Below are 15,905 nucleotides of genomic sequence, written 5' to 3' on the forward strand. Positions count from 1 at the left end.
TAACCAATTCTAAAAATGAAAAAAATCTTTTCAATGGAAAAAGTACCGAAAGACACCCTTACCTTGAAACAAATGCGACTGGTTGCACAATGGTGACAGTATTTATTTTCATTTAAATGCTGCTCGTATGTACACCCGGCCAATTTTTTAGCAGTATCGCATGCCCATCGCCCCACGTGTTTGTTTCTGGTACACAGAAGTACGGCGCCGTAGATCTAGCAAAGCCTTTCCTCCTTATGAATTGCCGCACCCAGGATGGCGAGCCCTTGAATTGCGCCCTCACGAGTCTAGATGCACGTGCAATCTTTACGGCTTTCACGCGGATGCATTCGACAGGCACAGGCAGCGATCTTGCACGCACCGTAACCTTTCTTTCCCATTCTGGATACGCTGCGGTCCACTCACGAAATGATGTTGTCTTCTGGTTGCTGCAAGTTGTAATACGCAGCTTCTGCCTCCACCAGTACTGAATGCTCTTTTCGGATACTCCATATTCGCGCTGTGCCGCCAGGTTGCCGTGAGCTTCCGTGTACTCAATTGCGTTTTTCTTAAAGGCGACGATGAATTGCCGCCGGCTTCCGCTCATTTTGAAACAAAATGTGAAGACGCAGCCTTTAACCAAACAACGGAAATGCAAAATGGCGGTGCGACCGCACTGCTGCTGATGGCGATGGTGATGGAGGCTGCTGACTTCAGCCGCCCATTGTTGCAAGACTTTCTAGTTTTTTTGCCAATGACCAGTATATAAGACGAGGGTCGACTTTGCGGCATCGTTTTTTGAAAAAAAGTTCGACCTATATTCCGGTATGTATATTATATTTTTGCGCGCTGAACAGTACCAAACTGTCAAACAAACCATTCAGCGTGGTTTTACGTTGCGCTGGCCCCCTTGGTGTTTTGTGTGCAGTTTTTACAAGCGTGGTTGTACAGTTCGATGAGGCCCAGTTTGGTGGGAAAAAAGAAATTTGAAAATCTGCTGAGCTTTATAGTATTAATCAACTGCCTCATAATACTTCATGACTCAATTTTCAATAGACCCCTCCCTGGTGTGAACAGTGTGACGTCAAAAAGGTGTGACCTAATGGGCAAAATTGTCCCCTTTCGATTCTGAGCCTGTTTTACTGGTGTTGAGTGCTCTCCTGCTGCCTTTGTTCCCCCGATTTGAGACGCCTCGCAGCCTTTCTTCTCCTGGCGAGAGCCTCCTCGGTATGGCGCATGTTTTGCCCATCGCACCAGAAACACATGAGCCGCCGACGACGATTGGTTGCAACGGCTTAAAAGTGATATCATTTAATTCCAGGAGTCGTTCAGACTGCAATTTTGCTATTTGTACGCATGTCTCACAATCATACAGCTTGTGCCTGATACATACTAAAGGGTTAAGAGAGCCAGACTGCACCTTTGAACTGGTCGACATTTGACAGGGAACTCCGTGACTGCCTGGCGGAAGAAGGCTGCCGCTGGGACCACAGACTCTCGAGGCTCGGGGTCGAGTATACGGACTCATTGGAAGCCCTGTCGGCCCTTGCCGACACCTTTGTGAGCTCCCGCAACTTAGTGTCGCAGAAGCTCACCTGGGCCTGGAGGGAGCGGTTCTGCACAGAGGAAGGAACAGGAAAATAGCAGACCGAGGTTGACGGCCAAGCTTCGACGAGAATTGCCACTGCCATGCAGTTCTCACTCAAAAGCTCACTGCCACTGTCTATTTTTTCAACAATTAAATTTGCTGCTGTACAACTGTCATCTTATTCTGTTTTTGTTTGCAGCAACGACTGAAGACATAAAAGGTTCTGAAGTTCTATTTGTATGCCCAGATATATCAATAAAGCAAACCACATTTAGTCTTGGATCGTATTAAAGTGCACTTCTGACAAAACAAAAATCTGCAGTCCTTCGAGGATTTAATTAGTGTCTACTGTAACCACAAAAGAGCCACGGCATCAGTTTTTACTGAGAACAAAAACCGAGTGAAGCTGTCCTCGGTGCCCTTTTAATTACCAATGTGTATTAGCAAATTGCTTAAACGATTTTGCACATACCTCTGCGGCCAGCTTGTCTCGCTCCTGCTTGAAGGCAGCCAACTGCACACTCTGCTCGGCCAGCTGGGTCTTGAGCGCAGTTATGTCCTTGCCGGAGTGCTCAATGCCCTGCTTTATCTCACCTATGTGCCTGGTCAGGCTGTACAAGAGAAGGAACGACTCTTCCAACTGGCTCGACACACTCAACGACCGCCTGTGACGGAGCTGCTTTAGAGACCGGTACTTACGCCACCTCACGCCTCTCGCGCAGAGCTCGCTCGTTGTGGTACTTGTCCTTCCAGGCGGCAACCTCGTCCCTAAGCACAGCCTCCATCTTCTTGAGGTCATTTATCTTCTCGTGGTCTACGTTAGCAGAGATTCGGGTGGTCAGGGCCCTCTTACTGAACCGTTCTGAGATGGACTGTGTGAGGAGGCGAAATAAAAAGTGAACCCGGACATCAAATCACTTTCTCGCCAGCATGCCTTCTCCTACATAAACGGCGACTTCAAGAAACAGTGAGGCTGTTATATTTTCCCGAACTGGGATTTGTTTTGTAACTGACTGCCCAAGCTTGTCTCACACATGTGTCATTTCTGTCAACCACCTTTCACAGAGTTGCGGGCTTGCTGAGCATGACTGCTGCCGGCAGTTACAGCATGTCTTGCGGCAACAAAGAATGTAGAAGAGGCACGTACACTCATCCACAAACTTGTCTAGAGCGCTCGAACAGTGCACTCAGTTGTAGATTTATGACGACCACCACTGCCTAGCAAGCCCGGTACAGTTTTTAAAGGCATCGCAAGTGGCACCCATGTCACACGGGCCGTTTCAATGCCCACTGAGTCAATGGACATCGAACCCAATGGGGACTGCCCAGTGATACAAGACTGTTTTCAATGACTATTGAACTCGATGGACATAGACTCAATGGAGGTTCGTGATTGACCATCGGAATCGCAAGGGCCATTGAGAAAAACCTTGCATTGAGAAAAACCTTGGAAAGCGCTTTTGAACTAGCCACCAGTGACCATAGAAATACCTACTCTTGTTACCAACTCTGCAATAATGTCATGCTGATATGAACGTACAGATGATTTCCTAACACATTTGTCAACGAAGCACGCAGAAATAACAGGCCAGGCAAGTTACCTCATACCGACGGCCGTCGGTTGCACGCACAGAATCACAGTCCGAACTGTCGGCAGAACATTTATTACTGGCCATAGTGCACTCGTCTCAGTCTTTATTACGATCTGATGCCAACTTCGTTAATGTCACGTCTGCCAATGAAGTGCTCTGCCAGCGTGTGTCATTCTGCATGGTTCCCACGCCAGCCGTCATACAAAGCGGGGCTTGCATATTTTCCCATCGTATGATAGCCGCTTTTAATGCAATATCCCTATAAAAGATTAGCCGGGCCTGTGCCAATTCATCATAAAATGCAGGTCGTCACGAACAGGGGACACGTAACCGGGATTCCACTGTAGTTATCGTTTATCATTAGAGCATAAGCAGACTGGAAATTTCGCATCTGGAGAACAATAACAGGAAAGGCACAACATGGTATGTGCTGTTCTGCTTTGGGGTGTTCACCACCATAGTGGAAGGCTCTGGATTATTTTCCAGGCCCTCCACTATGACGGCCTCACCTAGCTTAGCACCTAGTACAACGACTAGCTGGTTCATTAGAGACCCTCTGCTCAACAAGCATAGAATATTCGCAGGCATCACACATTCAGTGAACTACTGCCTTTTGCACAGGCAAGAAAAAAGTTTCGTACAAGCAACCTTCAAGGTAAACTGGAAGCCAAAAAACGAATGCTCTTTGTCAAAACGTACAAGCTGCATGTATGCTCATGTTATTGGGCCTGAAAGGGATGTCCAGCTTAGTCACAGTTTAGATGCTCATTGCTTATGTCTAATAGATTAGTCTATCTTCTATACATTTGGCCCTTGGAGGCATGTCCAATCAATATGTATGGGGTTACATTTACAATCCTAAGACAGGTTTTTTTTTTTTACAAGTTTTCCTTCGAGAATAGAAAGGTGGCTTGTTAGAATGGAGAGACAATAGTACTCGTGAATTCTTTGAACAGAACTACAGGAAAGTACTACTTAGGCATGCAACCAAGTCAAACAGTTCCAAATACAGTAAAAGCTCGTTAATTCGAATTTCATGGGGACACCGACACAGTTCGAATTAGCAACTAGAAGTTCAACTTAACTAATGGAAGTGAACAGAACATGCGGTAAATTGTGCTCAGGGAGCAGACGGGTAGAGAGATTACCCTATTTTATTGTTCTGAAATATTCAGTCATCACCTTTTGCTTTGTTCCGAAAGGCAATGGCGAACACCTTAATTCTTTTGGGGCATATTTAATAGAGGACTTGCCAATGCAGCGATTGGCAGAGCGGCAGTACGAGCGTTCTGCCCTGCATGAGCCTACCGCTTTGTCTTCCTTGTGAGAAGTCAGGTGGTGGTGCTGCAGCCCAAAATTATTGAAAGGACTCTTCTTCACCTTCCAAACTGAAGAGGCAGGCAGTGCTCAGCGCATCACAACTTGCACAGTGGAGGGCCACAAAGGAGTCTCAAATGGCGTGCGACCATTCTGCGACTGCCGCTTTTCCATAGTGCAACCTCCGTGGCTCCTCCATATTCACTAATGCTACTTTCCTCCACACTTGCAAGTCACAGAGGTAGTGTGACCATTTGGTTTGAAAAGTGACGGTCGCACATATGTTGCCAGATTTTCCAGCATTTCGATCCAGAGTCACAAACTGCCAAACCAATGAACCCACTTTTTGGCGATATCCTGTTTTGATAATGAACTGGCATTATCTTCACGCATGGTTTCATTTTCCTCTTGAGACGTTTTAATGTGATAATTACCACACGCGGAGGGCATATCTGAATTGCTACACCGTGTCGCGCCGTGTAGTTTGACTGCTATGGCTGCAATCAATCGCATGAAATGTGAAGCGAAGGGCACTGGAAAACAAAGACGCGCAGTTAACATCACCGAAAGCCTCACGTCATTTTGCGCACGTTGCAGTTTCGTGCATGACTGAGTGGTTTCGGAGTCTGTGCCGGAGACGTTGCAACATGCCCCATTTCCTGTATTTCGCCACTGGTTGTGCCATCCAGCGCTCAACAACTAAAGATATCACAGCAAGCTACTGCGGCCTTAAAATCTGTGCATACAAAGCACCATGCAAAGTACAGGAGAGCATAAATCACCAAGGTCATGAAGGTAGTTTAGGATACAATTGAGAAGATGAGATGCACCCATTTGTCTGTGAACTGAACAGGAAAAGCTAACACAGCAAGCTAGCCTACTGAAGCGTTCGAGATCAGCATTTACAAGCAAAAGCCAGGTAAAAATCTGAGGTCATGCATAGTTGCTATCCCCGTGCTGCCACTAACACAGAGAGCCCCCAATCCTCGTTTATCCGGCCTTGCACTAATTTTTACCCGCTCCACATTTCCAAAGAAGCACCGCAGCCTCGTGTGAGCAATTCCACATGCCCAGGCCACCTAGGCACGGCAGCGCGTAGTTCGAATTACTGGTGGCGCAACCCATTCATGTTCGAACAACGGGTTTTATTTTACATAGAATACAAGAAAGCATGGACAGACCACTTCATACAGTTCAATTCAGGCTGTCCAGAAATTTGAATTAATGAGGTTTGAATTAACGAGCTTTCACTGTACAGACTCTACACTGCCTCAAACTGTGCATAAAGACGGCAACCTGCTGATAGAAAATGTGCCTCGACGTCAATGACATAAAACACTAAAGCAGCAAAAAAATAAAATAAAAATCGGTGCATCAGAAAAAGCAAAGCGTCGCACCTTGAGCTCGTACTTTAGGCCTTCGTTCTTGTTCTCGAGTATCTTGCACTTCATGTACAGTTCGTCGTGCTTGGCGCTGGCTTTCCGAAGCTCATTGGTCAGGTTTGAGAGGTCCGCCTCAAGCAGTCCTTTCTCTGCCCTGAGTTGAGCGACTTCGGCAGCAGACTCTGCAGCTGCATTCGCGCTGGCGTCCCGTGCCCGTCTCAGCTCTTCCAGTTCCTGTTGCAGCCGTGCATTCTCCATGACTTCGGCGGTGAGCTCATCAATTTGCTGCTTCAGCGACTCTTTGTTTGCGTCGCGCTCCTTGACGCACTCGTAGTAGTCGTCCTCAGCTTTCTTCTGAAGCTGCAGCTGGCTGTTCAGCTTCACCTCGAGGTCGCCAATGCGGTCCTCCAGCGCCTGGTTCTGGTGCTTGAGCACACCCTGTTTCGCTTCCAGCTCCCTGGTCAGTGCTGCCAGTGCCTCCATGTTGGCACTGGTGGACACAACCTCACGTTCGCTGAGAGTCAGTTTTTCGCTCGTGTCAGAGAGCACGCTCTTCAGGCTGGCACACTCCTGCCGCAGCTGATCAATGACACCCGTCAGATGGCTCCTGTCCTTCTCGCTGTCTTCCAACCTCTGCTTCAAGTCATCCGCAGCGTGTGTGGTGGCAACGCAGGCCTCGTTGAGGGACCGCGACGCCTTCTCCGCTGCGGCGAGCGATGAGTGCAGGAACTGTTTTTCGAGGTTGAGCCTCGTGATTGCCTGCTGAAGAATAGAGACCTCCTGCCTCAATGACTCCACTTGTGCAGCGGCCTTGTCAAGTTGGGCCTGCCCAGCCCGCAGCTGGTCCTTGCATGCAGCTGCAAGAGAGTCCAAGCTGGCATTGCTGGTCTTGAGAAGTCGCTCCCGCTCCTCGGAAGCAGCAAGTTTAGCCCTGACAGCAGAAACCTCGTCTGCAGAAACCTGTAAAGCATCTTTCAGAGCCAGATTTTCGGACGAAAGCCTTTCATTCAAGGAAGCTTGCTCGGCACACTTCTCTTCAAGCTCACGTGCGGCTTTTTTTTCCTGTTCCAAGTGAGCCTCAAGTGCTTTCTTTTCAGCAGCGTCACTTTCAATGCTCTGCTGAAGCCGGCCACACTCCTCAGCCATCTGCTCACTTTGTTCTTTCTTCACACACAGCTCACTGTTAAGCTGTTTGTGAGACTGAGTGAGTGCAGTCAATCGGCTTCCAAGTTGAGCATTGTCCTCGAGAAGGTTTGAGACACTGGCGCGAAGCTGCTTTAGCTCGGACTCGAGAACAGCAATCTTCCCAACCAGCACCTGCTTCTCTTCCCACAGCCTGCCGGCAGTGTTTTTGTGTTCTTCAGCCTGCTGCTGCAGGGAAGTTGTCATCACCGTGTACTCCTGGCTCGCCAGATCAAACTTTGTCCGCAGAGCTGAATGTGCTGCCTGCACATTTTCCATCATCTTCACAGCCGCATCTTTTCCTTCCACAGCTGCTTTCAGCTGGCCCTCCCGTTCACTCAGCTGAAGGCGAAGCTGACAACAGACCGCATCCAGGTGATGCTGGGATGCCTCCAACTCTTGCACGCGTGCCTCACGTTCCTTCATGGTTAAGCCAGCATGCTCAAGTTTGTCCCGCACTTCAGCGAGCTGTGCCAGCTGGTCACCTTTTTCACGCTCAACTCGGCCCAACATTTCCTTCAACTCCATGTTACGAGAAACACTCTGCGCCAGATTCGAGCACATAGTCGTGGTGAGCTCCCTCAGCTTTGCATTTTCTTCTTGACTGGCTGCCAGGCTAGACTGAAGAGACTGCCCTTTCTCAATCTCTTCGCACAGCTTCGCTTTCAGCTGCTTCGCCGCCTCGTCCAAAGATTGTACCACTGCAAGCTCCTCTGACAATGCTTTCTGGTGCCTCTCATTTTCCGACGCCGCCTCGCGCAGCTGGCTTAGGTGCTCCGCCTCCAATGAGCGCAAGGCTGCGTTCAGCTGCTCATTGGAATTCAGCAACTCTTTGTTTGAGGCCTCGCAGCTGGTGGACTTTGCATCGAGCATGGTGATCTGTTGGTCTTTACTGGCAAGCTCCAGCCTCAGATCTTTCATCTGGGCTGCTTGCATGGAAAGCTCAGACTCAAGCTTGGCAACTACCATCTTCGAAGCCTGCAGCTCAGCCTCTAGACCGGCAGCGTGACCGTCTAGTTGGGAGCAGTGCTGGTCAAGTTGAGACACTTCTGCAGTGAGGTTGACCTTCGTCTGCTCCAGCTGCAGGATGGTGGCCTTCAGAGCATTGGTGTCCGTCTGGAACTTCACGGTGACTGCTTCGAGCTCATTCTGCGAAATGTGAACGCATCACAAAACAACAGTATTGGTATTGTTATAAGGGGTGTAACATCCTGAAGCGCGACAAATCTGCCATGAGGTGCGGTGTAGTGAGGGCTCCAGATAAAATTTAGACGAGTTGGTGTTTTTTAACGTCCACCGGCATCACAGTGTTTGTGTTAGCCTCCATCAAAATGTGTCCGCCACAGCCTAGATTTGTAGAGCAGGTGTTTAGCAAAAAGAAAAACTTCGACTAACCATGAGGTGCAAGGACCAATGCGCACTTGACTCCGAAACATAGCCATCACACAACTGCTCATTGGAGTTCTAAGAGTATTGTGCCTACATTTCACAAACCTTTCTTTTCTCCTTCAAGGTATACAAAGAAACAATGCACATAGATAAGCAAATGCGAGAGCAGCCAAGCATTAAAGCGCACATCGAATTAAGTTAAACCAGAAAATGTAGCAGTGCAAGCACTCAAACTCCTATGGGGATCAGTTTTTGATCACAAGAGAGCTGTGTTCCAAGCTCATCTTTTTATCGTGGGAACTCGATCTACACACCTCGAGCCTTCTTAGAAACTTGAAATTACCTAATATCCTGTGTGGCCGATTTATCTATTTATCGATGATTTATTGCATTGCCCTTTTCTTTCTGCAAGTTATTTTGGAACCATGCTTTTATCTTTTATTATTATATATTTTTTTCATTCCTGTAGTAACATCAATGTACAGTTAAAACTCGATTTAACGAAGTTGAGGGGAGCCGTGAATTATTTCGTTAAATCGAGAACTTCGTTAAATTAAATGAGGCATTTCTTGGGCATTACATTCGATTACAGTAAAACCTCGTTAAAACGTACCCGCTTAAACAGTACTTTCGTTTTAAAAGTAGTAAAGTCAAGTCCCCGACTGAGCACCCATTGAACATAATGCATTTTGCATCATAAACCGTACCAGCTTATCGCGGTCGTATCGGTTAGCACGTACCATTTTCACTTTTCGTCGCACTCGCGCGTGACGAATTCACGCCGGTAGCACCGACCCAAAGGACGGTTCGGCTAGCGGCGCAACAATCTTCCCTAAATACCGCCGACGGGACGGCAAGCCACACAGCTAATGACAAATTGGCGCCAAAGTTGGTAATCATACAACTAGCGCAATCTTTGGGGGTCCGTATGGTCATCGTCATGACCCCCCGCGCTACTTTCGAGTGGGTAGCGCCAACACCACAACCGGCGCTGCTAGCGCGTATGAAAAGAAACAACAAAAATTCTTACTCTACAAGAAAGGCCCGAGGGGACTACAAATTTATTTTCCGCCAAAGAAGTCGGTGATCTTTGCCTGCGTGCGCTTTGTGAGCAACGGCCGCACCGATTTCTCGTAGGTCTGAAGTGCGTCCAGCGCGTCTTCCATCCCCTCGTGTGCGCCGGCAAAATGTCGCAGCAGATCGAGAGCATCCATCACCTGACCTGGTGTCGGCACGGGAGCTTCGGCACCTGCAGGGTCGTCGGCAGCGTCTTCAGCCGTCACTCCCTCCACGCTTCCTACAAGCCGCAACATATCGGCATCAGTCAAAACTTCCGTTGTGACTGCTAACAAGAGTAAAAGCGCAACAACACGACACAAAGAAGGAGGAAACCGACAGGACAGGCGCTAACTTGCAACACTTTACTGTCTTCTTAAGCCGCCGCGTATATATCAACCACAGGGGGGGGGGGTAAAGACAGATAGGGGGGAACACAGTTGAAAGCACGTGCGTAGAAAACTCTAATATGGCACAACAAGAACAGGTGATTCCGCAGATACTATGCCATATCTAAAAACTGACATTCTTTTTTATACATCACGATCGACGGGGTGCTAACACATGCACTCCCACTCTTACATATTCCGTGCGCTTCTATCAATTCGCGTGCGATCGTGTCTTTACTTTTGCAGATTACCCTTGTTTCCAGAAGTTTTGCTCCGCATGCCTTCTTTCTTCCTTCTTCTTTCCAGGAATCCTTACAGTGAATCGGTAGATTGGACCCGGTCCCATTCTTTAATGACAGACTGTGTTCTCTCAAACGGTCATTAATACATCGCCCCGTTTGGCCGATGTAAGTTTTACCACACGTCAATGGGATGCTATACACAACTCCAACCGCACAATCTACAAAAGGATTAGCATGTTTCGTTTGGCAAACTTTATTCTTGTCCTTATCCGGGTTCGTCATTCGGCACAATGCGGCGAGTTTCCTGGGAGCAGAAAAAACCACTGGCACCTTGTACTTGGAAGCAACATGCTTAAGATTATGTGCAACTTTATGCGAATACGGGATCACAACTGGTCTAATTTTCTTTTCTGAGGTTCCACTTTCGTCTCTTTTTTCTTTTCGTACTTTCTTCACCTTTTTTAGTAAAGCTTCGCTGACTGAGCTCAAGACCGAAGGTGGAAAGCCAGCCTGTTTTAGCTTCTGAATCTGGGCATAAAAGCTTTCCTGCGCTTTGTGGCAACACGACTTCTTTAGAGAGGATTCCAGGCACATCATGGCGACGGCGCGTTTTACCGTTTTCGAATGCGTAGAGCCGTACGGCAACAGTTCCTTGCGGGCACGGGGGCAATACTTCCAGCATGCGCTTTCGTCAGTAATGGTGATGTCAATATCTAAAAACTACAAGCTATTTCCCTTCGGGAGCTCATAGGTAAAATCTAAGCATCCAGCGTGATTTTTAAAATCAGCTAAAACTTCTTCCACGACCCGCTGGTAGGACAAAGATGATTGTTTCCTTAATACAATTAAAAAGTCGTCAACGTACCTAAAACTCTTCAAAACACTGCCGTCAACAAAAGCTCCTGCCAAGGCTTTGTCAATACCCGCAAGAAAAATGTTGCACAATATGGGTGCCACACACGAACCAATACATATTCCGTTCTTCTGCAAATAGACCCGATCCTGGAACGAGACAGTCGTGGAACCCAAGTAAAATTCTAAAAGTGTCAGGAAGTTATCTACTGAAATGCCCGCGGAATTTTGGAAGGCAATTGGGCCATTTTCCTCAATGCAGAGCGAAACAGCCGCCAGCAAGTCTGGTTGTGGAACGGAGTAAAAAAGATCAACAACGTCAACTGAAAAGATATATCCGACGAACTCGTTGTTACTCAAAAATTCACTAATATCAAGGCTGTTCCTTACAAAGAACGGATCATCTACTACCAAGGTTTTGAGATGTTTCAAAAGATAGCGGCTAACCAGGTTCTGCCAGGTGCCTCTTTCACTGACTATGCACCTAAAAGGAACAAGTTCTTTATGGGTTTTGGCGGTAAAAAATACATCCAAATTATTACTCTTGCAGTCACGAACACCGTTTGCGAGCTTAATCAAACCCAGCTCCTGACACAAAGAAAAGGCTTGACTTTTTACCTTCCCTGGTTTCAGTTTTGTCGCCTTGAAATTTCGGCGAATGGCCTCATTCGCTTTTTCACCGAACATGCCCGCCGGCATGGCGACGAAGCCTCCTCCTTTGTCGGCCTGCATGAGCCGAAGGTCATTGTTCTGGAAAAAATTCACAACACGCTTCGTTGGCGATCGAGGACGGCGTCCGGCGTTGGGAACGGTCCTGATGAGGCTATCAACCCCATCCAAGAGGCATCTTTCTTTGTCCTCTTCATCGGCTTTGCTGGCCAAACTTCGATTTGTGTTGTGAATTTTTTCCAGAACAATGACCTTCGGCTCATGCAGGCCGACAAAGGAGGAGGCTTCGTCGCCATGCCGGCGGGCATGTTCGGTGAAAAAGCGAATGAGGCCATTCGCCGAAATTTCAAGGCGACAAAACTGAAACCAGGGAAGGTAAAAAGTCAAGCCTTTTCTTTGTGTCAGGAGCTGGGTTTGATTAAGCTCGCAAACGGTGTTCGTGACTGCAAGAGTAATAATTTGGATGTATTTTTTACCGCCAAAACCCATAAAGAACTTGTTCCTTTTAGGTGCATAGTCAGTGAAAGAGGCACCTGGCAGAACCTGGTTAGCCGCTATCTTTTGAAACATCTCAAAACCTTGGTAGTAGATGATCCGTTCTTTGTAAGGAACAGCCTTGATATTAGTGAATTTTTGAGTAACAACGAGTTCGTTGGATATATCTTTTCAGTTGACGTTGTTGATCTTTTTTACTCCGTTCCACAACCAGAGTTGCTGGCGGCTGTTTCGCTCTGCATTGAGGAAAATGGCCCAATTGCCTTCCAAAATTCCGCGGGCATTTCAGTAGATAACTTCCTGACACTTTTAGAATTTTACTTGGGTTCCACGACTGTCTCGTTCCAGGATCGGGTCTATTTGCAGAAGAACGGAATATGTATTGGTTCGTGTGTGGCACCCATATTGTGCAACATTTTTCTTGCGGGTATTGACAAAGCCTTGGCAGGAGCTTTTGTTGACGGCAGTGTTTTGAAGAGTTTTAGGTACGTTGACGACTTTTTAATTGTATTAAGGAAACAATCATCTTTGTCCTACCAGCGGGTCGTGGAAGAAGTTTTAGCTGATTTTAAAAATCACGCTGGATGCTTAGATTTTACCTATGAGCTCCCGAAGGGAAATAGCTTGTAGTTTTTAGATATTGACATCACCATTACTGACGAAAGCGCATGCTGGAAGTATTGCCCCCGTGCCCGCAAGGAACTGTTGCCGTACGGCTCTACGCATTCGAAAACGGTAAAACGCGCCGTCGCCATGATGTGCCTGGAATCCTCTCTAAAGAAGTCGTGTTGCCACAAAGCGCAGGAAAGCTTTTATGCCCAGATTCAGAAGCTAAAACAGGCTGGCTTTCCACCTTCGGTCTTGAGCTCAGTCAGCGAAGCTTTACTAAAAAAGGTGAAGAAAGTACGAAAAGAAAAAAGAGACGAAAGTGGAACCTCAGAAAAGAAAATTAGACCAGTTGTGATCCCGTATTCGCATAAAGTTGCACATAATCTTAAGCATGTTGCTTCCAAGTACAAGGTGCCAGTGGTTTTTTCTGCTCCCAGGAAACTCGCCGCATTGTGCCGAATGACGAACCCGGATAAGGACAAGAATAAAGTTTGCCAAACGAAACATGCTAATCCTTTTGTAGATTGTGCGGTTGGAGTTGTGTATAGCATCCCATTGACGTGTGGTAAAACTTACATCGGCCAAACGGGGCGATGTATTAATGACCGTTTGAGAGAACACAGTCTGTCATTAAAGAATGGGACCGGGTCCAATCTACCGATTCACTGTAAGGATTCCTGGAAAGAAGAAGGAAGAAAGAAGGCATGCGGAGCAAAACTTCTGGAAACAAGGGTAATCTGCAAAAGTAAAGACACGATCGCACGCGAATTGATAGAAGCGCACGGAATATGTAAGAGTGGGAGTGCATGTGTTAGCACCCCGTCGATCGTGATGTATAAAAAAGAATGTCAGTTTTTAGATATGGCATAGTATCTGCGGAATCACCTGTTCTTGTTGTGCCATATTAGAGTTTTCTACGCACGTGCTTTCAACTGTGTTCCCCCCTATCTGTCTTCACCCCCCCCCCTGTGGTTGATATATACGCGGCGGCTTAAGAAGACAGTAAAGTGTTGCAAGTTAGCGCCTGTCCTGTCGGTTTCCTCCTTCTTTGTGTCGTGTTGTTGCGCTTTTATTCTTGTTAGCTATGAACCAACATGCCCCGGAGAGTGTTTTACTGAAGTTGTGACTGCGTTTGCGTCGGCATTCACGTAGTCTGAGAAACTTATGCCTGTGGGCACTTCATCCATTGAGCGAAGGTGTTCCCAGGCATCTTCATCCTCGTGCACGGCGCTCGCGCAGTCCGGACCAGCTTCGGCAGTTTCAGGGCCTAGTGTACCGAAACCGGCAGTCCTGAAGCAGTTGACAATTATCGACGGCCTCAATGCTCTCCAAGCCGCCGCCACCATCTCAACCGCCATAAAAATATCTATTTTCGTCTCGCGCTTCAGCTCCAGGTTGAGGAGAACTCTGTCGACGACTCGACGCTTGTATGCGCACTTCTATGCGCACTTCACGCTATTAATTATCCCTTGATCCAAGGGCTGAACCACGGACGTTGCGTTTGGGGGGAAGTAGCGGAGCTCCACGCTGGTCAGCTCGACCTCTGCAACGTAGTGGGCCGTGCAGTTATCCAGCAACAGGCACACTTTCCTTTTCTGGCGACACATGTCGCTGTCAAATTCCTTCAGCCATGTAGCGAAAATGGCACGCGACATCCACGCCTTTAAATTGGCAAGGTACTTCACAGGAAGCTTTTTGGTGCCTTTAAAACAGCGCGGCCTCGCACTCTTTCCGATGACAAGCGGGTCTCGTTTGTCGGTGCCGTCCATGTTGACGCACAGCAAAAGAGTCAGCCTTTGTTTGCTGTGTTTGCCGCCGTGGCACGCCTGCCCCTTCAGGACGAATGTTTTTTTAGGCAGCATTTGGTAGAATAGACCGCTCTCGTCGGCGTTGTAGACGTCGCTGGGGGCATATTTTCCCAGAATGTCGGGCACGTTTTCAGACTGCCAGTCGCCGACTACAGCCGTGCTTACGCTGCTCGCTTCACCGCTAAGCACTTTCCCGACGATGCCATGTCGTTCTTTGAAGCGCGACAGCCAGCCGGGACTTGCCTTGAACTCGTTGTCGCCCAGCAAGCACGCGAAAGAGCGAGCTTTTTGTTGGAGCAGGTCTCCACTCACGGGAATACTATTCTTCGCCCGCAAATCCATAAACCAGGCGAAGAGGGCCTCTTCCATTTTGCTTTGAGGAGTGGTCTTCAGCGTTTTTTTGCACGAGAGATTCCCCGACGAAGTGGCGCGGAGGATGTCATCTTTCCCTTTCAATATTGTGGAGAGAGTACTCGCTGGAATGCCATGTGATGCAGCCACGTCACATTTCTTCTGTCCACTTGTCACAGCACGAATTAGTATGTCCGCTTTCTCGTCCAGGGTAAGCCTTTTTCGTTTCTTGCAGGGCTCCATCTGCTAGTCAGGAGGGTTAGCGGCGCGCTTGCTCGCACACACCACGTCCGCGTTCACGATAGCAAGGCTAGACTGATGGAGGCCTAACAGGCTGAGCTTGACAAAGACGTGCGTTCAAAGGCACAGGGAAATCCGCACAAGAGCGAACACAGAGCACAACACACAAACACACACAAAAAAAACACGCGAACTGCAACAGCGCCATCTATGAAATGTGGCACGAAACTTTTTTACTGCTGGCGCCATCTCGTGAGCTCGACCCAAAATTAAAACTCGTTTTGCGCCGCGCAGTTTGAAAAAAGCGACGGGATGAAGATGCTCCGCGCTGTTACCGCTGACTCGCAATCAATAAATTTTGGGGTGCTGTCTACAAAATAGACCAAAAATTAACACTTTTTCAACTTTATTTCTCGAAAAAAGGCTCGTTAAATCGGGACAGGTCACGGAATCGGTTTCGTTATTTCGGGTTAGTCAAAGCATTGAACCCTATGGGCATCTGAGGGGGAATTAGGATACCTTCGTTAAATCGAGATTTTCGTTAAATCGGGTTTCGTTAAATCGAGTTTTGACTGTACATGTTTTTCTTGTGAGTATATAATTTGTCCCTGTCCTGAAAAAGCCTCCAAGATGAGGCTAGCAGTACGTTGTAAATAAAATTAATGAATAATAAATCTGAACGTCTTGGCTCTCGCCCCCCTTTTTTTTTACCCCACCGCAGAGAGTAGCAGGATCAACCAGCATGGTTGCCATGGCGAAAAGCAC

At 47.8% G+C, this 15,905-nt stretch overlaps 1 protein-coding gene across 3 annotated transcripts in view; it reads right to left on the reverse strand.

Annotated features, from left to right (window-relative positions):
* LOC144094220 (uncharacterized) overlaps positions 1 to 15,905 on the reverse strand; it is a 91,548-nt gene that overhangs the window by 21,800 nt on the left and 53,843 nt on the right. For all 3 annotated transcript variants that reach the window (XM_077628154.1, XM_077628153.1, XM_077628152.1), the window contains exons 10-13: positions 5,874 to 8,189; positions 2,267 to 2,439; positions 2,040 to 2,178; positions 1,400 to 1,595 (exon numbers count right to left, since the gene is read on the reverse strand). In XM_077628154.1, the coding sequence (XP_077484280.1) occupies positions 1,400 to 1,595; positions 2,040 to 2,178; positions 2,267 to 2,439; positions 5,874 to 8,189 (2,824 nt within the window). The remainder of the gene's footprint in view (positions 1 to 1,399; positions 1,596 to 2,039; positions 2,179 to 2,266; positions 2,440 to 5,873; positions 8,190 to 15,905) is intronic.

The sequence above is a fragment of the Amblyomma americanum genome, chromosome 6 (genome assembly GCF_052857255.1).
Source record: "Amblyomma americanum isolate KBUSLIRL-KWMA chromosome 6, ASM5285725v1, whole genome shotgun sequence".
Lineage (NCBI taxonomy): Eukaryota > Metazoa > Arthropoda > Arachnida > Ixodida > Ixodidae > Amblyomma > Amblyomma americanum.